The sequence below is a fragment of the Diceros bicornis genome, chromosome 22 (assembly GCF_020826845.1).
Source record: "Diceros bicornis minor isolate mBicDic1 chromosome 22, mDicBic1.mat.cur, whole genome shotgun sequence".
NCBI lineage: Eukaryota > Metazoa > Chordata > Mammalia > Perissodactyla > Rhinocerotidae > Diceros > Diceros bicornis.
Window position 1 is genome coordinate 36,357,705 of NC_080761.1, and position 26,569 is coordinate 36,384,273.

At 34.7% G+C, this 26,569-nt stretch overlaps 1 protein-coding gene across 7 annotated transcripts in view; it reads right to left on the reverse strand.

Moving 5' to 3' along the window:
- MPDZ (multiple PDZ domain crumbs cell polarity complex component) overlaps positions 1–26,569 on the reverse strand; it is a 158,636-nt gene that overhangs the window by 91,536 nt on the left and 40,531 nt on the right. For all 7 annotated transcript variants that reach the window (XM_058565797.1, XM_058565802.1, XM_058565803.1 and 4 more), the window contains exons 4-10: positions 15,973–16,182; positions 15,379–15,518; positions 14,542–14,755; positions 13,424–13,552; positions 11,634–11,843; positions 8,453–8,567; positions 8,035–8,123 (exon numbers count right to left, since the gene is read on the reverse strand). In XM_058565797.1, the coding sequence (XP_058421780.1) occupies positions 8,035–8,123; positions 8,453–8,567; positions 11,634–11,843; positions 13,424–13,552; positions 14,542–14,755; positions 15,379–15,518; positions 15,973–16,182 (1,107 nt within the window). The remainder of the gene's footprint in view (positions 1–8,034; positions 8,124–8,452; positions 8,568–11,633; positions 11,844–13,423; positions 13,553–14,541; positions 14,756–15,378; positions 15,519–15,972; positions 16,183–26,569) is intronic.

A 26,569-nucleotide genomic window follows, 5' to 3' on the forward strand; every position in this document is an offset into this window, starting at 1 on the left:
CTTCCGAAAAAATATAATAAAACTTCTAATTAAACATATTTTAAAATCTCATTTGTTTCATTTATATATACACACACATACATAATGTACATATTAATTACATATAAATATATAAAACATATATAATACATACATAAAACAGTATATATCATATATGAATATATAAAGATTAGGAAAGAGGAGGAGGTAGAAAGAAGTAATTTTTTTTTTTTTCTGATGAAGATATTCAATAAAAGATCTAGAGATCCCTGATCTAGATGATAATCTTATACTCTGCGGGTTCCTTAAACCTTGTATGACACTTCTGAGGTAGACAGCAACTTGAACAAAGGTGTCTAACTCGCTGCCCTTTCCTCCTACCTCCACCTTGTTGATTTCTTTTTGGAAAAACTACTACAAATATAACAACAGAGAAAAGACTGCAAGAAAACTGCAAACCAAGGAAGAATAAAAGTCCCTACTCCAGTAACTTGAAGGAACTTCTACTGGAATGGTCTGGACTTGACCAGATTGAAGGCAGGCCAGCTGAATCCCCATATGTGAGGGAATAGCTTGTCTGGTCTGTAAGAAGAAACTTCAGTAAAAACCCAACAACAGCCCCTCATTAAAAGGAGGCAGTCAGATGGCACATGTGGATCCTAACCAGTGATTCCAAGAAATACACAGTGCTAAAGGGCACACCAGGCTGGGAGCACGCAGCAACGCGGAACTACATATATGTAATGAAATCACACTGTGCACACACACACATAAACACACAATCCCAACTAACTCCTGGCTACACCACAAAGAAAACAATCTCCAGTACACAAGGGCAACGTTCCCCATTGTGATGCTCTAGCAGTGGTCTCCTCTCTATTCTATTACTCTACAAATTAATTAAGTGAAGTTGAGTAAATTTAAACTTTCCCCTTCCTTCTTGGTCAATTCCTGACTCATCTGGACAAAACCTATACAATCTTCAACAGAACTCATCTCAACTGCCCTTTGCACAAGCACAGTTCTTACTGAGAATAATCAAAGGTTACAAGATATAGAACAAAATACCACAGTCCAAAAGAAGGTGCTTGTACCACAGCATCAATACAAACATCTTCCTACGAAACTGTTACTGCAGTTAACAGGAAAAAAAGATATTTTCTGAAACTTCTCTTCAAAGGGATTCATATTTCATTGTATTTATGGGAATAGGGATTATAGCCACAAAAAAGAAACAAATAATCTACCAAAAAAGAAAAAGGGAACTGCTACAATGAAGACAGTCAGCATGATTTTAAATATTACAAAAACGAAGTCAAGAAATGGAAGACAAGAACATGCAATTTTTCCATATTTCAGAAGAAAAGGATAAACATATAAAAATGATTTGAGAAATGAGACTGAAGACACAAAGCTGATTTAAGAAATCTAATATAATTGTGAAAAGAATTACAAGGAGAAAAGAATAAATGAGAAAAAATATAATCAAAGAAATGATTAGGAGGTAGGGAAACTCACCTGAGTCTACAAATCAAAGAGGTACATGAAAAACCAGAAAATAAATGGAAAAAAAAAAAAAAAAAACTAACACCTGGACATATCCTGGTAAAATTCTAGGATTTCAAAGATCAAAAGAAAAAAATCTACCAGCATCTAGGCAACAGAGTGAGCAGCTTATCCAGAGAATTTGCGGTAAAGAAATTACAAACCAAGAGTTTTATACTCAGTGTAACATATGTGAAAACGGAAGTTATGGTTGAGATGCTATGATTATTTATATCCTATACCAAAGTCAGTTGTGAGAGGGGCCATGATGCAGAAATTTAAACTAAGTGGTCAAGAACCACAATCTGTACAGATATAGGACATAAAAGGGCTGGGTCGTTAAAGGTTAGGAACAATTTAAGAGGAGGTTTGTTTTGTTTTTGTAGAAAGAGAAGAGAGACGCAAGTCCCCACCCCACCCACTTAGTTGTTTTGCCCTTCACCTCAAGTCAGAAGAGCTGTGTCACCTGTCGTAGAGGAGGATGCAGTGGACTGTGTCTAAACTCGATTGGGAGGATAAGAGAGTTGCCTTGACAGTAGAGCAAGGTAAATTCCTGTTACACTGGGAATTCCTCAACAACCTGACTTTGGGCATAGACCAGAAAACGGCCACACACATGAGCACGTTAGGCCCAATTCATTTTGAAACCTACTCAAGAGTACCCCTAGGGAATAACAGTACCCAAAGAGAGAATCTATGGAGTAGATTGCTGAGAAACCACGGGCCAAAAGGAAGAAGAGTCAGTCAGATGAAAAATCCACCATCTGTCATGGAAAATTAAGTGAAATATCTCCACTAGTATCTCCCAAGAACCCAAGAAGGAACCCTAAGAGACAGTTAGTTCTAAACACACAAGGCTCACTCAGCACAAAGCCATCTTACAGCAGTACCACTCAAGGATGAAATGTCTCATCGTCCTTCCTTTTCTCCCTTCTCTTATCTTTTACACTGGTAGGGTCAGAAATCACAATAAGAAGGTGAGGGAGGAAAAGAAAAGCCAGGTAGGAAAGGACAGACTGGAGAGTACATGCTCTATTCATGAGCAGCCATGAGTTTATGCAGGCTTCTACTAGGCCAGGGTGTAGTTTTGAAATTAAATTTTTATTTAGGATGGGAAATACTTAATTAGGATGGGGAATATTTAATTACTAAATTGGGGCTGTGTCTGGCAATTCTGATTGGCCATAGGACATTTTACTCTCTGGGAATAATGTAAGTCATGGGGGTTACCTAAGATTTCTTGCAGGGGAAAGGGAAGATCCTTATTGAAAATTAAAACAGACAGTTGATGACAAAATTTTAAAAGTTGTTGAGGATTATCCTCCCTAAGTCTTCCTTGTGCAATGTTCTCTGTTATCCCCAGCCAAAGTGTCAGTGTGCAAAGGCAAAAGAAGAGGTTCTCAGAAAGAAAAGGTTCGGAAGGTCCACTAACACGTTCTATTCCTGTAAAATTTACTCAAAACGCTCTACATGACTGAGAAATTGATCAGGTTTAAAATTCAAATTAAGAAAATAGTGGCATATGAGATCCAGTGCTGAGTAATAAAATAAGTAAAATTCAAATCTAAATACTACTACTACAGCAAAATCAAATGTTTCACGTCTCAGTCCATAAGACATATAAAGTAATGCATTTGTTTGTAATAGCAAACAACTCTGAACAACATAACTGTCCATGAATAAGGGCTGCTTAAATATATTACAATAGATCTATATGTGCTGATATGACTACGCCTCCCAGCTATAGTTCTAAGTAAAATAAAAAATAAAAAGGTATAAACAAATATAATATGATCCCATTTAAATATAGATACATGGAAATTTCCTGAAATTTTAAACCATAAACTATTAGTAGTGGTCTGTATGAGAAGTTTTTTTTAACTATGTTCAAATTTTATATTCTTTAAACCTCAAAGACAAAAATTAGTCTAAAGTGAATGAACATGTTATTTACTCTCAGGGTATTTAAAAGGAGAAAAATCTCAACTTTGAGATTCCACAAAAAAATTCTTAAAATGCACAGAATTCAGGCTGCAAGTTTTCACCTGTAATAGATTTTTATTGCTCAACTGTTTAAAAACTCTAAAAAAAACCCAAATTATACGATTTTGTCTATTTAATAGTAATAAAATTCAAATATGTAGGGGGAAAAAAAAACACGTCTTTCTTTTATTTTCAAAACTTGATGACTTGAATTTAAAAATATATTCCTTACCCAAATGTCAGACATAGTACTAGCACAGAAGATACTGCTATAATGGAATAATCACGGGCTTTTAAAGCTAGACTTCGGTTCAAATTTCTCAGTATCTTCAATATGGCAATAATGGTACCTATTTCCCCAAAATTACACTGCATGGCACTTCGTAGTGGGAAGATACTCAGAAGCTGGTATTGAAACACTGAAACATGAAAACCCCAAGCCTTCAAAGGGGCAGTTTCTGTTTAATATAATTACACTTATCATACATATGAGACAAGGTCACTGAAGCCTAAATCAGAGCCCCAGCCAGCTCTGGTCCCTCATTATCACAGGAAGAGAATTAAGATGTGGCTTCAGACCCAATGGTACCACAGACAAAAGTGCAGTGGAACTGGGTGCAACAGCAGCAAACTCCTTATGTGTTATCTCAAGGAGAGATTCAACATCCTCATAATGTGCAGTGTAGACACCACAATTAATAGGACTAATTATACAAGAGAAATGTTAGTTGGAACAACTCAAAACTCCCAGCTTCTTAGCACCTCAATTTAGCCAGCAAAGTCCTCTCCAACACAGCCTATACCTACATATACAGAGAGAGAATTTGAGCCTACTAACAAAGTCACAGAATATCAAAGGCAACATCTGATGCCCTTCCTTATTTACATGCTTGTTTAATAATTTTTTAATCAGTCATAACTCCATACTGCTTTTAGCAAGGATCTGTGTATATCAATTTAAAAAGAATGAATATATGATTTTATCTAATGACAAGTTTGGTCAAGTTTTTAAAAAAACAAGAGTCCTCTTACCAAATAATTCTTATATAGAATACCAATATATAAAGTCAAAAAAAATGGAATCATTCACTCTATTCCCTGTCCCTGTAATGACTTTAGTGAAACCCTAGAGGTCAATGGAGCACTATCTGTAAAACAGGAATCCTGCAACAAAACAGTTTTAATGTTATAAAATAACACTTCCTCAAAATAGTAAGAAAAAATTTCTTAATCTTCTCACCACCTCAACAATTACAAAATAAAAACAGAATGTAGCTCCAAATAGCTGCTGTCAAACAAAAATGGAAAAAAAAGACAAAAATAGTTGTGAAAATGCAACCAGCGTGAAGAACTTTACTACCAATATCTCAAAAGTCCACAAGATGGTGATATTTTGCACAAAATTAATGCATGATCCAAAGCATTGCACAATGTTCCCTAAGAGTTTGAGGTGCTTCTAACTTGGAAGAGAATGTTGCTAAAAACTAAAAATCAGAACACTGATGACAGTGAAGACAAGTGCTTTTATTGAAAGGAAGAAAACACTGCAGAAGAAGGGGGCTTCCACTTTTGAGTCAACAATTTCCTTTATCACTGACTTCGCCTAAGCAAAATTATATTTCAGGTTCCACTTATATAAGAATGAGAATAATGACAAGTTTGGAGGGAAGCTTTTGTGAGACTCTTTCAAATGTGTAATTATTTCAGGCCCTCAATAAATATCTGCTTAATTAATTTGGCTTATGTGCCAAATATTATACCAGATGGGTAAATTAATTAAATAAATTACTCATTTGGTTTTCCTAAAAATCATACAAGGGAAGTCTCCTTATCCCAATTTTGTAGGTAAAAGCAGTTTGCTAAACAATTAAACATAGAGTTATCATATAGTCTAGCAATTCCACTCCTAAGTATATACCCAAGAGAAATGAAAACACACATCCACACAAAAACTTGTACATGAATGATCATAGTAGCATTATCCATAATGGCCAAAAAGTGGAAAAAACCCAAATGTCCATCAACTGATGAATGGATAAATAAAATATGGTATACCCACACAATGAAAAAATATTCAGCTATAAAAAGAAATGAAGGACTGATACATGCTGCAACATAAAAAAAATCTTGAAAACATTATGCTAAGCAAAAGAAGCTGATCCAAAAGGAGCACATATTGTATGATTCCATTTACATGAAATACCCAGAACAGGCAAATCTATAGAGATGGAAAGTAGATTTGTGGTTGTCTAGGGCTGTGAGGATAGGGGAGTTAGGGACTGACTGCTAATGGGCATGGCGTTTCTTTTTAGGGTAACGAAAATGTTCTAAAATTGTAATAATGGATGCACAATTGTGAATATACTAAAAATTACTGAATTATACACTTTAAGTGGGTGAATTGTATGTTATGTGAATTATATTTCAATAAAGCTGATTTTTTAAAAAGCTTTCTAATGGATTAAAATATACAGCTTAGGGGAAAAAAAGAGTACATTAGCTATGTTTTCAATTTTGTGTGTGTGTGTGTGTGTGTGTGTGTGTGTGTGTGAAGAAGATTGGCCTAGAGCTAACACCTGTTGCCAATCTCCCTCTTTTTTTGCTTGAGGAAGATTGGCCCTGAGCTAACATCTGCACCCATCTTCCTCTATCTTGCATGTGGGTAGCCGCCAGAGCATGGCTTGTCAAGCGGTGTAGGTCCATGCCCAGGATCCGAACCTGTGAACTTGGGCCACCGAAGCAGTGTGCCACACTTAACCACTACGCCACTGGGCCGGTCCCCTGTTTTCAAGTTTTAATTCAGTATCAGATACGGATTTAGAGTCTGTATCTATCCACTCTCTCTCCCTCCCTTTCCTCCAAAATAAAAAATGTAAAGCAGTTAATTTTCATTGTATGTTAAAATGGAGATACTGTGGGGAAAGCTCATTTCCAGGATATAGCCAGTTTAGGTGGTAAGTACAACTTGACACTTAGAGTAGAGTTCAAGAGGTTAACAAGTGTAGTTAGGAATTTTATATGACTTAGCCCAAGAAGATTCAGGGAGTTGCAATGTAGAAGCAAAGGGCAGAGGTGAAGGACACCTCTATCTTTTTTTTTAAATTGTGGTAGAAAACACATAACATAAAATATACCATCTTAACCATATTTAAGTGTACAGTTTAGTAGTGTTAAGTACATTCACATTGTTGTACAACAGATCTCCAAAAACACATATTCATCTTGCAAAACTGAAACTCTATACTCATTAAACAACAGTCCCCATTTCTCCCTCCACCCAGCCCCTTACAACAACCATTCTACTTTCTGCTTCCACGAGTTTGACTACTTTAGATAACTTATATAAGTGGAAACATACACTATTTGTCTTTTATGACTGGCTTATTTCACTTAACGTAATGTCCTCAAGGTTTATCCATGTGGTAGGATGTGACAGAACATACTTCCTTATAAGACTAAATAATATTTCATTGTATGTATATACCACATTTTGTTTATCCATTCATCCGTCGATGGACATTTGGGTCACTTCTTTGTCTTAGCTGTTGTGAATAATGCTGCTATGAACAAGGACTCTTCTATCTTAACATTCTACTTTCTTACTATTATTAAGATCCCAAGGGAACAACAGAGACTTAATTAAGCATAAACAAATAAATATTAACAAAACCAACAATCTCCAAAACGTCTTCCAAAGAATATTAATATATGTTTAAGGAAAGAAAGAATCCATGATTACAAAAGTTTAGGAAACACTAAAGTGAAAAAAGTTTCTCTATTGTAGAACTTCTCAAGAGTCTTTGAGTTTTCAATGTGCATTGTGAATCCCTAGGAGACCATATCACATGCAGTTTCTCCTAAACTTACTTGACCAAGATGCCCTTGGAGCAGATTCTCTAGGATTTGTGTTCTGAGGATTAGTTAGGGCAGTCCAGTTTCCACTGAATGCTCAACTGAAAGTTGGACTCTTCTGTACACTGTCTTGACTAGCCATATGCTCAAAACATACTGATGTTACTATAATAACAATGATGGACTTGACCTAATTAAGGGGAGCTGGATCCGTTTATTTTATTCTTGTATATTCTTAGAGTGAAAAGGAGCCCTGGTCATGGAGCCAACAAAACAGTGCCATTCTGCTGATGTAAAAGAAAATGCACAAATTCCAAATTCAGATTGAAGTACACTAAAGGTTATGATATCTGATTTTTACCTTTGGAGTGCCTGCAACTAAAGTATAAGTATGACATTAATATAACAAATTCATTACAATCAGAAATCAGATATATCAGAAATTATTCACCCAGAAGTTCCACCCTAAAGGTTGACTGAGGTCAGTAAAGCTTCTATTCAATGCCCTTACTTTCACAAAACAATAAAATGGGTAATTGTAATGACAGCCTCGAATCACCCAAGTAAGCTTAAATTGGTATGGAGCTAACTGTAGTTCTCAAAACTGAGTAAACTACAAGAATGCATTTTTCAACCATGAAAATTAACAAAGCTATTATTAAATGTGTTACTTACTGCTATAATTTGGTCTCCAATTTGGATTCTTCCATCATGTTCCACAGCACTGCTCTTTGTAATGCTCTTTACAAAGATTCCTGAAGGTTCTAAGATTAGAAATAGGGTTTTTTCTTTTTACTATTTACTAAGCGTACTTCAAGAATATCCATCCTCCATTCTCTAAAGTCCTAATTTTGAACAAATATAAATCAACAAGCCACACAAACAAAATCACCAGAAGAAACTTAGGCTAGACAAAAAGACAATGTTTTGTCTGACAAACACAATATCAGAGTCGCCTACATTAAATTAATACTAAGCAAGTTTCCAATCAGTTTATCCAACAATCTGAGAATACATAATGTTTGTAAGACAAAGATACTAGAGGCAATTGCCAAGTTAAAAAAAAAAATAAAACATTAATGTTTAAAACTACCTAATTTTTTATCTCCAATATAACCAGCAATGGTAATTCCCAATCCTTGGACATTTTTAGTGAGTTCTACATCAAATGTCTCACTTTCTTCATTTTTTTGAGTAGAAGCATCAACCTAAAATAAAATCGATAAATAATTATGCAGAAAAATAAACATGTAAATAAACAAGATAAGTTCAAAAAGCTACAGACTTGAAATAAGATGATGTAATTAGGTATCACAGAACTCTGCTGGAGAATTATAGTAGAGATTACTCCTTTAATCTTGACAACATGGACTGAGCATCACATTTTTACTCAAAATGAATGTCAGCAGTAAAGTTGAACCTCCTCTTATCAGAAAAATACATTATCGTTAGGCCCAGTGGCGTTTTGGTTAAGTTCGCACACTCTGCTTCGGTGGCCCGGGGTTCACAGTCCGGATCCCGGGTGCAGGCCTACACATCACTCATCAAGCCATGCTGTGCCGGTGTCCCACATACATAATAGAGAAAGACCGGCAACAGATGTTAGCTCAGGGCCAATCTTCCTCACCAATAAAAAAAAATATATACATTATTGTTTGTGTACACAAAATTTTAAAAATCAAATAGTTTCTTATTAACAAATTCTATTGTCAGAGATGGCTCATCTTCATTTTTGAAGGAGTCAGAAGGTTATACAGCGGCCGACCCTGTGGCGTAGCGGTTAAGTGTGCATGCTCTGCTGCTAGCGGGCTGGGTTCAGATCCCGGGCGCGCACCAATGCACCGCTTGTCAGGCCACGCTGTGGCAGCATCCCATATGAAGTGGAGGAAGATGGGCACAGATGTTAGCCCAGGGCCAGTCTTCCTCAGCAAAAAAAAAGAGGACAATTGGCATGGATGTTAGCTCAGGGCTGATCTTCCTCACACACACACACACACACAAAAAGAAGGTAATACAGTTGAAAGAACACATGTTTTGAATTCAGATCAACAAGTTCAAATCTAGCTTTGCCACTTAATTTTTCTAAGCATTGTTTTGCTCAACTGTCTATCAGGAATAAGAATAAAAACAAGTCCAGCTAACATTTATTGAGCAGTTTCTATAATAGGCACTTGACATGTCTTAATTCATTTACTCCTTAGAACAAGCCTATGAGGTAGGTACAATTACTGTCAGTTTTTCTCTGGGGAAACTGAGGAACACAAACTTTGCCAAGGACAAACAGCGAGCAATCTAGTAGAGGCAGAATTCAAATGCAGATGGTCGGGCTGCAGAGCCCCTGCTCTTAAATGCTGTATGCTATGTAAAATCCCTAGCAGAAGGTAAGGCCACAGTGTCCACTCAGGACATGTTGTTGCTATTACTATCTTAAGGTGAGAGTTGATTCTAACACCATAAATACGAGTTAATCTATCCTCCAGATATATTATTAATAGGCTGATGATTATTTTGAAAACCAGTGAAATGCACCAAAGAGCCATTTAAAATTGTCCCTTTGTTTTGTAAATTCAAGATTTAATATGAAAAGCTCTTGATAAGAAAAGTATGCCTTTCTGCATCAATTTCCTTCATTTCTGGAAGGATAGCTGAAAGAAGCTTCCTCTAACATGTAGACTTGTTATTAATTATATATTGGACTGAAGGGCAAGGCTCCCTGAATTAAGCATTAGTGGATTAGTGCAATAACTCATCAATAAGCTATTGGCATTATGTACTAACTAGCGTGGCGTCAGCAGATTCCACAGAGAACCCTGGGAAGATCACAATAGAATGAAGGCAAGGGTTCAAATGGACATGCAGGTTGGGGCTAGCTGGTAATGTTTTCCGATTTTCTTTAAGCAAACTCTATCTCACTGATAGTCCACCTAAATGAGATATAATTTTATAGTAAAGTTTGATTTATTTTTTTCATTGCACATAATTATCTGTGCAAACTTAGCAAAAGTTTAAAGTTTAGATAATTACAAGAAAATGACAGGATGAAATCTGCTTCAATTGAAACAAATGTGTTTTCTATTTTTAATAAGACTTATGCGAGTGCTATTTTAGAGGGTGGCAATTTGACTATCGAATGGTTTTAAAAGGGGCACAAGCTTCAGAAATGATGATATGCACAGAATAGATATGCTTCTAAGCTTTCAATTACATCAAGTGGTTTTCGGTATTGCATTCATTTATATATTGCTGAATAAAACGTTTTGTTTACCACAAAAGAATGCCATTTAAATACTTTCATAAACAAGCTTTCTTTCTTTACTTCTTTCTCTTTGCAAAAAATAGCAACCAAACTCAATCCTAAAAACAACAGAATCATGGAAATTTCAAGTGTTCTAATAAAGTTTTAAAGGGCTTGTAGAGAAGGTTAGGATATTAACAAAAGGAATTTGCAGCAACTAGTTAGAAAAAACTTTAGTAGAATAAATCATATAGATGTTTTTAGATCTATGAGAAAGGACTGTAGGGCTTATATTTGCTACAAAGCTTATCTGGAAATTGGGTGTAATTCTCTTCTTAAATACTGAAAGGCTTTAGTAAGCTGTATTCATCCCCACTAAGCCTGCCTTCATCTCCCTCTCTAAGAAAGAGACACTAAAAAGAAAGCTGTTGAAAGGAAAGATTGGAACTTATGGCCTACCTTACAGAGGGCCTTCCAAATAAGAGAAAGATAGAATTAAACATTTTAGGTATTAGTAGCAAATAATTAAAACATGATCCATACTTCAAAACATTATCCTATGGGGCCAGCCCTGTGGCTTAGCGGTTAAGTGCATGCTCTCTTATGCTGGCGGCCCGGGTTCGGATCCCTGGTGCGCACCGACGCACCGCTTCTCCGGCCACGCTGAGGCCGCGTCCCACATACGACAACTAGAAGGCTGTGCAACTATGACATACAACTATCTACTGGGGCTTTGGGGGGAAAATAAATAAATAAGTCTTTAAAAAAAAAAAAAAAAAAACATTATCCTCATAAATGTGCTGCTTAGGGAAAAAATGTAAGATAGCAATCTAGAATTTTTTAAGAACGTATTTTTCATCTGTTATACATTATTCCTAATTAATAAAATATTGGTACCAAAACATCACTACATTTGAATTTTGTTTCATTGTTTAGCACTAACATATGAACATTAATAAGTCTATTTTCTAAGTAAACATCACTGTGATCTAAGTGCTATATTCCATGACTTTCCCTTTAACTGTTTTTACCTACTTACCCGCATCTCTGGCGTAGATGATGGGGATGAAGAAAGGGTGATGCCCAAAGAGGTGGGTGCTGTTGGTTCTTCTATGGCACCTCTCGCAATCATCAATTTAACTCTATTTCCACATTGCCTGAGGACTTGGGCTACTTGCTCACTGCTCATTCCTGCTAGATCTGTATCACCAATCTTTAGAATGTGGTCTCCACTGCATAATCGTCCATGCTGAATAAAAAGAGATTGATTAATCAGGTTATTATTATTTTAACTCTATTAGAGAAATCCTAAATAATGGAAAGGGAATAATAAAAAAATGGCAAAGGTACGAATTGCCAATCATGGGATATTAAACATGTGGTTGTAATTTTAACTGTCTTTTGAAGCATCCTAACATCATTCAGTGTAATATAAGCAACTGAAATTTACAAATATTCCTTAAATCAATAGTTAATATGAGCTTTTCAGTTTGATTTCTACCTACTAGATGCAAGAAAATATTAAGCCTTTCTGTGAATTTTTTGAGAGCTGGAGAAAAAAGACAATGTCATTAAGCAACGATGAAATATAAGTCACAGTGCAAATACATATTTCTCAAAATATGGTATGAACCACAAGAAACCACTGAATTATTACCACAATTTTCTGTCTTTCTATTTCAATTATAAACGTCCCTAAAGAACTCATTTGCACACGAAATCCTTGTAAGATGAAAATTCAGATAGAAGAGGGGAGTGAAAAGCAGTCTAATACGCCTCCATAAAAGCACTATCTACTAGAACTTTCTGCAATGATGGAAATGTTCTGCACTGTCCAATCTGGCAGCTACTAGTAACATGTGGCTATAAAGCACTTTAGTCCAAAGAACTGAATTTGTAATTTTATTTCATTTTAATTAACTTAAATTTGAATTGAAGAAGTGACATGTGGCAAGCACCTACAGTACTAGACAGTGCAGCTCTATATTGAAGATGAAGCTTATTTATCACAAGCCTGTCAACTACGGGAATTTCCCTGGATACTGCTATATGCTGGCTAATGTTTAAAAGGAAGAAAATTTGCATACTATTGTGTTACTATTAATACCTCTACTGATATGGTTTCCATTAAGCAGGCCTTTCCTTTATGAATATGAGAAATATCTGATGAACCTCACTTCCTAGTTTAAGTTCAAAAACATGCAAAAAACAAACAGCTTTATAAACAAAATGTTATAATCAAGGCAAAAATTATTTATCTACTAGAAAAACTTATCAAATTAAAATATAAAATATAACTAGTAACTTTACAAAAAAAATTTTCTCACATATATTCCAACGTCACATATCATAAATGGCAATGCTTTAATGAACTACTCTAAGTGATAAAAATAGGTTGTGCTTCATATCAAATGACCCCATGACCCATCACTAAAGGGACAAATTGAATCTTGTTTTTTCCCTCAATAATAAAGTATTCTTTTTCCCATAATATCATGGCTATAAAAAACAGCTGACTAGGTTTATAAATATGATTTATAATCATAAAAGGTAGCTACCTCTACAATGATCAAAACAATAACCCTGTCTTTAGTCTGCAGTGCTAAAGAGTCATAAGCTCATTGCCTACAACTGTAACTTAAAGTCAATGTCCCCTTTCAAAGATATTTCTCCCCAGGTCTAAGAAAACACCTTAGACACAGCCTAGCAAAACAGAAAATTCTAACTCAGCTACTTTGACATTACCTAAAGCCAAAGTTTCTTCTTTATAACAAATAATATAAAAGAAGAAGCTATATAATTTGATAAAACAACATAAAGGTAGCTTACCTGGTCAGCTACTCCTCCAGGCAGAATGGTTTTTACTATCACACCAGTTGCTTTTCCTCCTACAATGCCAAATCCCAGACCGGATCCATCATTCACCAATTCAACAGTCTCCACATGCTGCCAGTGAACCTGAAAACAATATGAATTTGAAAAAATCTAGGAAAAACTAAAATTTTTATTACAGTTGAGTTTTTTGTGAATATAATTTTGTGCTTAGTATTAAACAATTGAGTTCAGACATAATGATGAGCCTTAACAATGTCCCTTTTATTTAGTACACTTCCCTTTCACAGCTATTGATAAAATCATTCTTGAAATTATCAACACATCATTATAGTGACTGTATTTAACCAGGTAAAGATAGGCACTGATTTACAAGATCCTTTGTAGAACTTCTTAAAAAAAAAAGAAAAAGATCAAGGAAAAAACTGTCACCTGTTAAGAATGTCTACTGCATAATCCTGCCTTGCAGGATTCCAAATTAGATGACTTCTTAAAGTCACTAACAGCTAACTCTAACAATTCTAAACGTGTATAACAATTCTATAATTATAATTCTACAAAGCAAACTTCTATAGGGGCCGGCCCAGTGGTGTAGCGGTTAAGTGTGCGCACTCTGCTTCAGCAGCCCGGGGTTCGCAGGTTCGGATCCTGGGCGCGCACCAACACACCACTTGTCAAGCTGTGCTGTGGTGGCATCCCATATAAAGAAGAGGAAGATGGGCACAGATGTTAGCCCAGGGCCAGTCTTCCTCAGCAAAAAGAGGAGGATTGGCAATGGATGTTAGCTCAGGGCTGATGTGCCTCACAAAAAAAAAAAAAAAAAAAAAAAAAAAATTATCATCTGTCTATAGGCAGAGTCAATTATTTTAAAGGACTAATTTTTTTTTTTTAAGGAATGCTGTCACATAAAAAGACTACACAAAGAAAGTATACTTTTTAGAAGCCAGAAGCTTAATCATAATTAACTAACAAACATTCCAGGCTGGGAGACAGATAAAAGAACAAAAAGGCAAAAACTCAAGACGTACAAAGAACCTAGAGGAATCGGAAACCTGTAGACAAGCAAAAGGAACTAGAAAAATGTTCTATTCCTTTTGAAAATCTTATGTACTCACCGGATTAGAGTGAGCTGAAATTGTGCTGGTCACAGATGGAGAACGGGAAACTATGGGGCTGATAAGTTGAGGCAATGAGCCTCTGGCAATAACTAGCTGGACATTATCTTTGGCTTTCTGCAGGATGCTGATAGCCTGCTGATGTGTAATTGTCTGATCAAGCGCCTGTCCATTGATAGCAAGGATTTGATCAGTTTCCTTCAATCTTCCATCTCTATCAAGAATGAAAAAAGGGGAAAAGATATCTGACAGCTCTCAAGAAAATGACAGCTTTTTTGGCATATATTTTCAGGTTATTTTTAATCCTATTTTCTAATGTCCACACTTTTTAAGCTTTTTCCTGTGGTTTTACTTTTAAAAACTCATCCTTTGGCTCCAGCTCATCTATCTCTAATCAACCCCTCCCATTTAAAAGCCCTCTCTTTTCAGCTACCCCCTCAACCCATACATTATATCTTGGATGTTCACATCTTCTACAACTGAAAGCAAAGTTGCTTAGACTATATTAATAAAATATAGCTCCCATTATCATGGGCCATTTGTATACTTTTCTATACAGTAATTTTAAAAATCTAATCAAAAAGAGCTAATTTAATAACAATGAGAATAATGTCCTACACAAATTTTTCTTTCCTCACTAAAAAGTGATTATGTTATGACTATATCTAAGCTTTTACGTAACGATGTTAATGACTTCTAAGAACCAGTTAATGACAGATTAAACTTGGACACTTGGTATTTGTATTTATTCATTTTTGCTTCTCTAAATTCTCCCAAGGTGATCAACACCGTCTTCATATGGTATCAAAAACAGAGAAGGTGCTGGGACAGTCTCACCTGTGAGCCACACTGCCCTCCTGGATCTCCTGCACAAATATGCCCAGTTCTCCCCGGTTCTCACTCCTCAGGCCCACAACACTAAACCCAAGGCCTCCACAGGGAGGCTTGAGGAGCTCAAAAACCTCCACGTGGCGACCCTGTTCAGGAAACAAAGCAACAAATACAACGACAAGCCAATCACTGCACTCACAGTCATCTTATTAGTGGCATTATTTTGTTTAAAAAAAAAAGAGAGAAAGAAATTGAAAACACATTTTCCAAGATAACGTTTATGACTCATCACCTAGAATGAGATATTTTATTTATTCTGAAGAATATTTCTGGAACAACAACATATAACACTCAGTTTAAAATGTGATAATAAAAAAGATGGAATAGAAAAATCTCTGAACCACCCGAAATCACACAAAATCTACTTCTTTTTCATTCCAATTTTTCAGATGTTATAAATGTCTTCATAAATAAGAATATATTTAATGTATATATTTAACACATATAATATAAATATATAAACATTCTTCAAATTATCCAGGACTTGATTACACTCTTACATCTCCTAGGTTCTATCATAACAGGAAGAAATGTTCTTACCTGGGCCATGTTTTTGATCAGTTGATCAAATTCATCACAAGCAGGTTTCCCATTGATGTGTGGAATACTCAATCCTGTAAGTGCTTCCAGATTCCCATTATTTGGGGATGATAAAAATGACTCATTTTGCAGAGTAGGAATTACAGCTGGGTTGAGATGTGGAACGTGGGCATATTCGACACTTGAACTTGCCGAAGTTGCAGTGTTTACCTAAAAGTAATATGGAGATTATTAACAATTTTGACATTCATAAACTATTTCACAGAAAACACCCCAAGAGGGGTAATAATGAAGTACATATGAAATTTCAAAGTGTCCATATCCTTTGATTCAGCAACTCTATTTCAAGAAATTTATTTCAAGGAGAAAAATTAGAATAATATGCAAAGATGTGTATACAAAGATGTTCAATGCAGCACTATTTATTAGATGGGAAAATGTTTAAAAACTAATTACCTCCAGTGTTCAATTTCAAGGTACTCATTAAAACACAAAAATATACACATCCGTACTCACACTTATAAGTGAAAAAGGCTAGTTACTGAACAATATGTATAGTATGATTCAATGTGCATTCAAAAAAAAGATGTTTATATATGTATTAAACATCTGGAAGAATATATACCAAACAACCAATAAAACACTAGCTGTCCCTGAGAGATGGGATTCCAGAGGGCCAATTACTTTCTATACTGCTTGAATTTTTATAACAATGTAAGTAATAAAGAATTTGGTCTTTCCCAAAGAGAGGTCTGGACTTTGCGCCCAGCTCCTAGGAAGTAACTTCAAAAACCACTGGCATTCCCCAGATGATAGGAGCGTCTTTGTTATTCATGGTGGGCCCCAAGGCCACATGATATCAGCTCAAATTCTGAGACTAAGTTAAATCACATGGGCAATCAATCAACCAATTAGTCCTATGAAATGATGTCACAATAAAAACTCTGAACACTGAGCTCAGGTGAGCCTTCTGGGTTGGCAATACTCTACACATATTGTCACACATTGATTCTGGGAAGACAACACTTCCTGAGGAAAACAAAAGCTTCTCATTTGGAATCCTCCCCGACTCTGCACCAAGTATGCATTTCTTCATGTGGCTAATTTTTGACCTGTATACTTGGCCTATAATAAACCATAACCAAGAGTATAATAGCTTTCAGTAAGTTCTATAGGTCCTTCTAGTGAATTATTGAACCTGAGGCTGGTTTGGTGAACCTCCTGAACTTGAAGTTGGTGTCAGAAGTGAGGGAGGCCTTGTGCGGACTCTTCCTTCTAACTTTGTACTTGGACCTTAACTCCTTGCTGTTGGTGACAAAAGTCTTGGGCAGAGTTGTCAATCTGGAGAACTGTGCCCTCAAACCTCACAGTTTGGCTAACTCCAGGTACAATGACATAAGTAAACAACAACAAAAAAGATAATTCCATTTTGGAAAAATATTCTATAATTACTTATGTGTGCCTGTTATAATGAACTCCAATTTAAAGCTAAATAATTGATAAAACAGTGCAAATAATCAATCCTAATTTCACATTTCTATAGGGTCTCTGGAATGTAACTTTCTATCTACAGTTATTTATCAGAAAAGTTACATCAATGACGTTTTTGGATGACTCTCTGAACTCCTCTACTAGTACTTTGTCCTTCACCCACATAGCTACAGCTATACTGACCACTTCACTGTTCCTCAAACTGTCAAGCTGCTCCCTCTACCAGCCAGGTACATCCTTCCCCCAAGTATCTATGTGCTTACTTCTTTACTGCATTCGAGTGTGCTCAACATCACCTCAGAGCTGCCCTCCCTGCAACCATATTCAAGACAGCATCCCACCATTACACTCCATGAGCTCACCCTGCCCTCTTTTTCTTCATGGTGCTTATTACCACCTGGCATGCATCCTACTGACATGGAGCTTCCATCCCTACCTGTAGAGACAGACTATAACGCAGAATTCTCCAGTGGAGGAATCTGACTATTTCATTCTCTATTATATCCTCATTCTCTAGAAAAGTGTCTTGTACATAGTTGGCCTTCAAGATACATTTGCAGAATAAATATTTAGCCATCTTTTAAGGACTTACTCTGATCTAATCTCCAAACAACCCTCCAAGTATCATTATTTTCAGTTTACAGATGACAAAATTACACACAGTCACACACCTAATAAGTAGATTGTGACCTAGATTTTTTCACCATGGTGTTCCTATATCATCTTTGTGTTATACACATAGCAAACAGTCATGTGAGATATCATTTCTGGAAATAAGAAGGTAAAGAGCTTCCAATGACAGAAGCAATCAAAATATTTCACAATATATCACCACTCCGTGCCTAAGAGTTTGTTACCTGTCCTTAAAAATAAAACAGAAAACTCACTAAGTTACCAAAGTTACCAACAATTCAACCATCATACTGGCTATCTACAATCACAGATGAAAAAGAGATCAACGTGTCTAAAAGAGGCCTTTGGGAATCCTTTCAAATGGTTATTTTAAAATCTACAGCAGGCATGATCAATTATTTTTTTTTTCAAAAGCAAGCTTCTTATGCCCAACCTGATTTTTTTCATCCTACGCCATGGCAACTTCAATAAAGTCTGCCAGCAGAAGAGACACTGCTCAGGTTGAAGCAGATGGCATAATGAAATTTGTGACAGGCTGAGGATCTGACACACCAGGACCTAACGCTTATGGTATGTTTGCACAGGAAAATAATATTTGGACTTGTGCTACGGTAAGCCAGAATGAACAAATCACATTTTAAGAACAGCAAGTCTATCTATATGAAGTTAACTGGTGAAGGAGAAGTTCTGATATTATGTAAGACAAGGTATAAAGACAATCTAAGAGTAAAGTTATAGGACCAGAACAAGTATGATATTACAAGAATCATATAAAAGAATTGAATATCGATTGTCTTCTCCAAATTTGTTAAAGGTTTAACCACTATCAATGACTCTTCCTATCTTCTCCTGGCCCTTGAGGTCTAGGTAAATGTAAAAGCAAAGGTTAAAGAGATTATATATGTCAAAACTATAATTTAATTATATCATCTTACAAAAGGCTTGTTTTTAAATTTTCAAATTTACACTCAAAGGCACCTTTTGATTCTGCTATAACTTTATTAAAATGGCTTTCTGAACTACAATCTTCTTGAATAACAGGAATCTTATTTGCTTGGATAGGCCTGTTCATAGAAGATTCAGTACAAATGTTTAATAAAAAGAACTTGACTCCCATCTTGGTTTATAGAATATAAAATAAACAGACGAAAACACAACTATCTGGTGATTTTTATATACAGATAAACAATCTGTGTAATTTATGGAAGTTGCTAGTAAATGAGCAAGAGTCACCAAATAATTATCTGTTCCCTGTTTAACTTCTGGCTGAGTATTTCAGTCTAAAAAAGGCTTTTATGTTCTTAGTAAATAAACATATATTAACTTAATTTATGGATTTTAATTAGTGCTAATACCTAAAACGTAACAAATAAAGATTTACGTGAATTATCCAATTAAAAGCTGTTAAAATCATTTTGAAAGGGAAGGATGAAACACTCTCTCAGTATTTAGAAGTATATGAAGAACAGCTAGAATGATGTACAACTATGACATACAACTACCTGCTGGGGCTTTGGGGAGAAAAAAGGAGAAAAGGAGGAAGACTGGGAACAGATGTTAGCTCAGGGCCAATCTTCCTAAAAAATAAAAATTTAAAAAAAAAGAAGTATATGAGAAGCCCTCTTCTAAGACGCGGTCAGAACCAGTAATTGGTTCAGTTACTCTAAAAGGTCAGATAAACCAGAAATCATAACAAAGAACAAATATATAACTTAAGTACTTTATTTTAACTTAAAACACATGTATATTCATTCACAAATATCTGGATGTGTGGCAGGTCCCCACCTTCTTCGTTGCATAAATTATACTCATATAATATGGCATTATTTTCAGCCTCTTTAAGGTGGAGCAAGAATTTGGACCCTTGAGAAACAATTTCATTAAAGAAATCTTCTAGATTTTTATGAGATCTTTCCTTAGTGTTTTACAGTTTGATCAACACAACCAATTCACCAACAATTGTTTTAGCAATTCATCTATGTAGTCTTCCAAAAAAATTTAAATACGTTTTCAGAGAAAAAAATGTTTTGTCATAAATTTTTATGTTTTATACTAAAGTCACACAATTATAAAAAATAATTATGACTGGCATAAATAGCTCTAAAAATGACTTTTTCATAAAGGTACATTTACCTGGTGACAGCTGCAGAAGCACATAAATAAGAAAATATCTAAATAAACAAGGGTTTAGTGCTCTGGACATCAGTCAATACGCCTTATAGTAGAAATGGGCAGTATCCTTTCACCTAGCAAGTCACTTATTTGAAGGTGTACTAAGAGAGCTGTTTCTTCTATAAGAGCATCCCAAGAAAACAAAAATTTCCTTTAGTTCTATACAATATTAAGCTCACCCTGTGGGAATAGCTGTATCAGAGTAACCCTTCCACTGAGATCAATTAGAAGATCTGTATAAAGAGCTGTTTAAAAAAAAGGACTTCAAAGCTATCAAAAAGAAACCATCGCTTCTGCTATATTCTATTCATTAGAAGCAAACACCCCCAATCAGCCCAGCCCACACTCAAGGAGAAGGGACCACACAAGAGCATGAACACCAGAAGGCAGGGATTATCAGCATCCAACTTCAAGACTGATAATCACAGCATATCATAGCAAAGCAGCTGAAAGCCAAGACAGAGGGAAGATCTTAAAAGCCGCCAGAGCAAAAAGGCACCTTATCTTCAAAGAAGAATACAACTGACAGCTGACTTCTCAAAGGAATCAATGAAAGACAGAACATGACAGAATGAAAAAATTAAAAATAAAAACAAAAAATCTGACAACCTAGCATTTTCAGAACACCTTCTCCACCTCACACATTTACACATAAAGTGTTGTCTCAGATTTGTACCAAAAAAATACCAAAGTAAATTCTTAGGCAGAAAGAAAAAAATCCCTATTGGAATTTCCCTAATGCAGACTAAGGGACAAAAAAAAGAGTTCAAAAATGTAAGTAAATCAATAGAAACTACTTAAAACAATAAATCTAAAACTTGTAGAATTTTAAATATATGTAGAAAGAAAGTACATGATAATTTCACAAAAGAGAAGAGTAGGGTAAATGGGGTTGAAATATATTATGTTCCTTGCATTTTCCAGGAAGTAGTGAAAGTACTAATTAGAGTAAAATCAAATAAGTTAAGGGTAATATATCTGACAAAGGACCTATGTCTGGCTTATATAAAGAAAACTCAGAACTCAATAGTAAAAAAAAATCCAATTGAAAAATGCATAAAGAGACATTTCACCAAAGAGGATATATGGATGACAAATAAGAACATAAAAGATGTTCAACATCATTATCCATTAGAGAAATGCAAATTAAAAGCACAAAAAATATCTCTACATACCTATCAGAATGACTAAACAAAAAATAGTGACAATACCAAATGTTGGTGAGGATGTGGAGAAAATGGATTGCTCATCCTTTGCTGGTAGGACTCTAAAATGGTAGAGCCCCTCCGAAAAACAATTTAGCAGTTTCTGAAAAAAACTAAACATGCATTTACCACACAACACAGCATTTACACTCCTGGGCATTTAGTATAGAGAAATAAAAACTTATGTCCACACAAAAACATATACACAATGCTCATAGCAGCTTTCTGCATAAGAGTAAAAAGCTGAAAACAAACAAAATGCCTTCAAAAGGTACATCCATACCATGGAATAATACTCAGAAATAAAAAGGAACAAAATATTAATATACACACAACTTGGATGGATGCTAAGAGCATTATGCTGACTGAAAAAAGACAATCTCAAAAGGTCACATATGTGATGATTATATATATTTTTTAACAATCTTGAAATGATTATATTATAGTGATACAAAAGGTTGCCAGGAGTTCGAGACAGTGTGGGGGAGGGGGCTGGGTATTACTATAAAGCGGTAGCATAAGGGAGGATGGAATAAATCTGTACCTAGATTGTGGTGATGGAATAGATCTGTACCTAGACTGTGGTGGTGGTTACACAACTTGATACAAGTGAAAAAATGACACAAATTGAAAAAACTGACACACACTGTACCAATATTAGTTTCCTGGTTTTGATATTTTATTATAATTATTAAGATATAACCACTGGAGGAAACTTGGTGAAGGTTATATAGGACGATTCTCTACTATACCAAAAACTTCTTGTGAATCTATAATTATTTCAAAATAAAAAGGTTTTTTTAAAAGTTGACTCAAATAGGTCAAGGATACTTACTGTAATCTTTAGGGTAACCATTAAAAGAATAATAAAATCAAGTATAAATAACGTGCTAATAGAGGTAGAAGATGAACTAAAAAGTTAATACAATAGAGACAAAATGAATAAATAATAAAAAAGAAAGCAAAAAATAGTAAATTAAAATGAAAATTTATCAACAATTACATTAAATATGAAGAAGTTAAATATTCAAAGTAAAAGATTAAAATTGTCACATTATATAACACAATAAAACCCAAATACATGCTGTTTGTACCAAAGACAGTTAATAATAAAGAAAAAGATCAAGAAAAGATCAATGTAGAAAGATGGAAAGACGATACCCCACAGATACATTAACCAAAAGAAGCCTGGTATAGCTAAACTAATATCAGACAAGCGGACTTTAAGGCAAGAAGCATTACTGAAGATAAAGAGAGACAATTCACAGAGATAAAGGGTCAACTTGGTAGAAAGATAAAACAATTTTAGTAATCTAAAAGTATAACCTCAAAACATGTAGGGCAAAAGGATTCAGAATCCAAATGAGAAACAGGCAAATCCACAATCATAAGTAGAGATTATTACACATCTCTCTCAGTAACTGACAGAAATAGATAAAACAAATCAATAAGGATATAAAAGATCTGAACAACATTCTAAATAGAGTTGACCTAATTGACAAAGACAGAGCACTGCACTCAACAACTGTTGAGTGCACATTCTTTTAAAATACAAAAGAAATATTTACCAAAATAGACTGTATGCAGTTCACAAAGCAAGTGTCAACAAATTTCAAAGAACTGATATCACACAGAAGATGCTCTCTGATTATAGTAGAATTAAGCTGGAAATCAATAACAGAAAGATAACAAGAAAATTAAAGAATGCTAGTTGATTAAGCAATATATTTCTAAATAAGCCAATGGTTCAAAGAAGAAATTATAACAAAAATTAAAACATTTCAAATTGAATCATAATGAAGATACAACATGAAATTGTGGGATCATGGTTCAAAGAAGAAACTATAATAAAAATTAAAACATTCTGAATTGAATCATAATGAAGATACAACACAAAATTGTGGGATGCAGCTAAAGCAATGCTTAGAAGAAATTTATAGACTGAAATATATTAGAGAAAATGAAAGATTTAAAATCAATAAACTGAGCATCTGTATCAAAACACTAAAAAAAAACTGTTCACCAAACCTGAAAAAGGATGAAAATAACATAGGTTAGACCAAAATTCAAGAAAATAGAAAAAAAAAAAATTAGAATAAAGAAATTTAACAAAGCCAAAAGTTGGCTTTTGGAAGAAAAAATTAATAAAATTGATAAACCTCCAGCAATGCTCTACAATACAAAAGAATACAAAGAAAAGACAGATTTCCAATATCAGGGATGAAAAGAGGGACCTGACTAGACTTTAGAGGAATATAATGAACAACCTTATACCAAAAATTTTGAAAGAAAAAATGAAATAAACAAATACCTTAAGAAACAAATTTACCAAATGTCAAAAACAAAATTACCAAATGTCAGTAATTTTGTACCAATTAATGAAATTGAATCCATTATTAAAAATATTCCCACACATATTAAAAAAAACGGGTCTAGATGATTTCACTGGTAAATTCTCCAAATATTAAAACGAAAAAAAAATCAGCACCAAGTTTTTAAACTTTTTCAGTGACAAGAAAAAGAGGGAACTGTTCACAACTTTTTCTTTGAGGCAAGCATAACCGTGACATCAAAACCTAACAAGGACATTGCTAGACAAGAAAGCTACAGATTAATATCTCCTAAACATAGATACAAAAATACTAAACAAAAATGTTAACACACTAAAGCCAAAGATACATAAAGAAGAGAATGATTATGACCAAGTTGGGCACTCCAGAAATGCAAGGTTGAATTAACATTTCAAAATTGTTTAGGTTTAATTTACCACATTAACAGAATAAAGGAGAAAAACACAGGATTAGCTCAATAGATTGCAGGAAAAAATAGTGGATAAAATGCATATTTATAGGGAAATAATGAAAGTTTTTAATCTTAAGACAGGGAATGAGACTATGAGGTCCAGCATCACCACTTCTATTAGACTCAAGGTTTTAGGTAGAACGATAAAGCAAGAAAAAGTAAAAAAAGGTACAAAAACTGGAATTAAAGAAATAAAAACTGTAATTATTTGCAGAGTACATAACCGTGTACACTCAAAACTCAAGTGAATCTACAAATAAGTTATTAGCTTTAATAAGTGAATTTAGTAAAAGTTGGTGGATACAGTCAATATGAAAAATCAACTGTATTTCCTAGCAAAAACTAACTAGAAAATAAAACTTAAAAAGATTCCATTTAAAATACGATAAAAAATTTTGAAAAAACGGGAATATGTAAAGTTTAGAAACAGATCCACACATACATGACCACTTGATGTACAACAACGGCACCAATGTAAGGAAGAAATGGATGGTCTTTTCAATAAATGGCTCTGGGTCAAATGGATATTCACATGGAAAATTATAAACACACAAGAACATACATACTTTATCTCTACCCCACACCACAGCCAAAATATAGAAGGTAAAACAAACCTCTGAGAAAAAATCTCTACATTCTTGGCACAGTCAATGATTTCTTAAGTAAGACAAAAAAGGTAATACTCACAGACGAAAAGCTTGAAAAATCGGACTGTCTTAAAAAAAAAAAAAAACTTCTCGTCATCAAAAGATATTTGAGTCAAAAGGCCAAATACAAAGCAGAAAAAAACAGTTGAAATACAAATGTCCAACAAAGAAGTTGTATTCAGAATATATTAAAAAACTCTTATAAATCAATAAGAAAAAGACTGACAAATCAATAGAAAAATGGGCAAAAGACTTAAGAACTCCACAAAGGAGGATATCCAAATGACCAATAAGCATATAAGATGCTCAACATCATTAGTCATCAGAAAAATGCAAATTAAAACAATAATGATATTAGAACATACCTCCCAGAGTGGCCAAAACTGGAAAAAAGTAAATTTAAAGCTGGCAGTAAGTGTAAGCAATGTTGTGGAGCAATGAGAATATTCATACATTATAATGAGAGGGTACACCTACAAATACTTGGGAAAACAGTTTGACAGAATCTACAAATGCTGAATATATACCTTAAGACCCAGAAATTTTACTCTTAAGTAAATATCCAAGAGAAATGTACACTTGTGAACACCAAAAGACATGTGTTAGAACGTTCATGGCAGTTTTATTTATAATAGCCAAAAACTAGAAAAAACAAAATTATAATCAACAAAAGAAAGGACAAACACATCCTAGTATATTCATACGACGAAAAACAGAAAAGAACTACAGCTACATACAATGACATGAATGAATCTCACAGACACACAGTGAAGACAAAGAAGCCAAGCACAAAGCATATATACACTCAGACTGCATTTATATAAAATTCAAATACTTATCTGTGGGATAAAAGTCAAAATAGTGTATGATCTGACTTCTATGTGGAATCTACAAAAGCTGAACTTGGGGCTGGCCCAGTGGCGTAGTGGTTAAATTTGAGCACTCTGCTTCAGCAGCCCGGGTATCGACCTACACACTGCTCATCAAGCCATGCTGTGGCGGCATCCTATATACAAAATAGAGGAAGATGGGCAAAGATGTTAGCTCAAGGCTAATCTTCCTCAGCAAAAAGAGGAGGATTGGCAATGGATGTTAGCTCAGAGCCAGGCTTCCTCACAAAAAAATAAAAATAAAAAAGCCAAACTCATAGAAACAGAGAGTAGATTGGTGGTTCAGGGGCTGGGGGTGAGTGGGGAAAACGGGGAGATGTTGGTCAAAGGATACAAATTTCCAGTTATAGGGTGAATAAGTTCTGAGGATCTAATGTACAGGATGGTGACTATAGTTAACAATACTGTACTGTATACTTGAAAGCTGCCAATAGCAGAAAAGAGATCTTAAATGTTTTCATCACACACACACAAAAAGTAATTATGTGAAGTGATGGATGTGTTAACTAATCTTATTGTGGTAATCATTCCACAAGATATCAACTATCACGTTGTACATCTTCCACTATCACGTTGTACATCTTCAACTTACACAATGTGATATGTCAATAACATCTCAAATAGGTTGGAAAAAAACAGTGCTTCCTTTGGGGTCGAGAGTTAAGACTGATTGAGAAGAGACAGAGTATTATGGAGCGATGGTAACTTTCTATATCTTGATTTAGGTGAAGGGTTATATGTGTATATTCAATTTGTA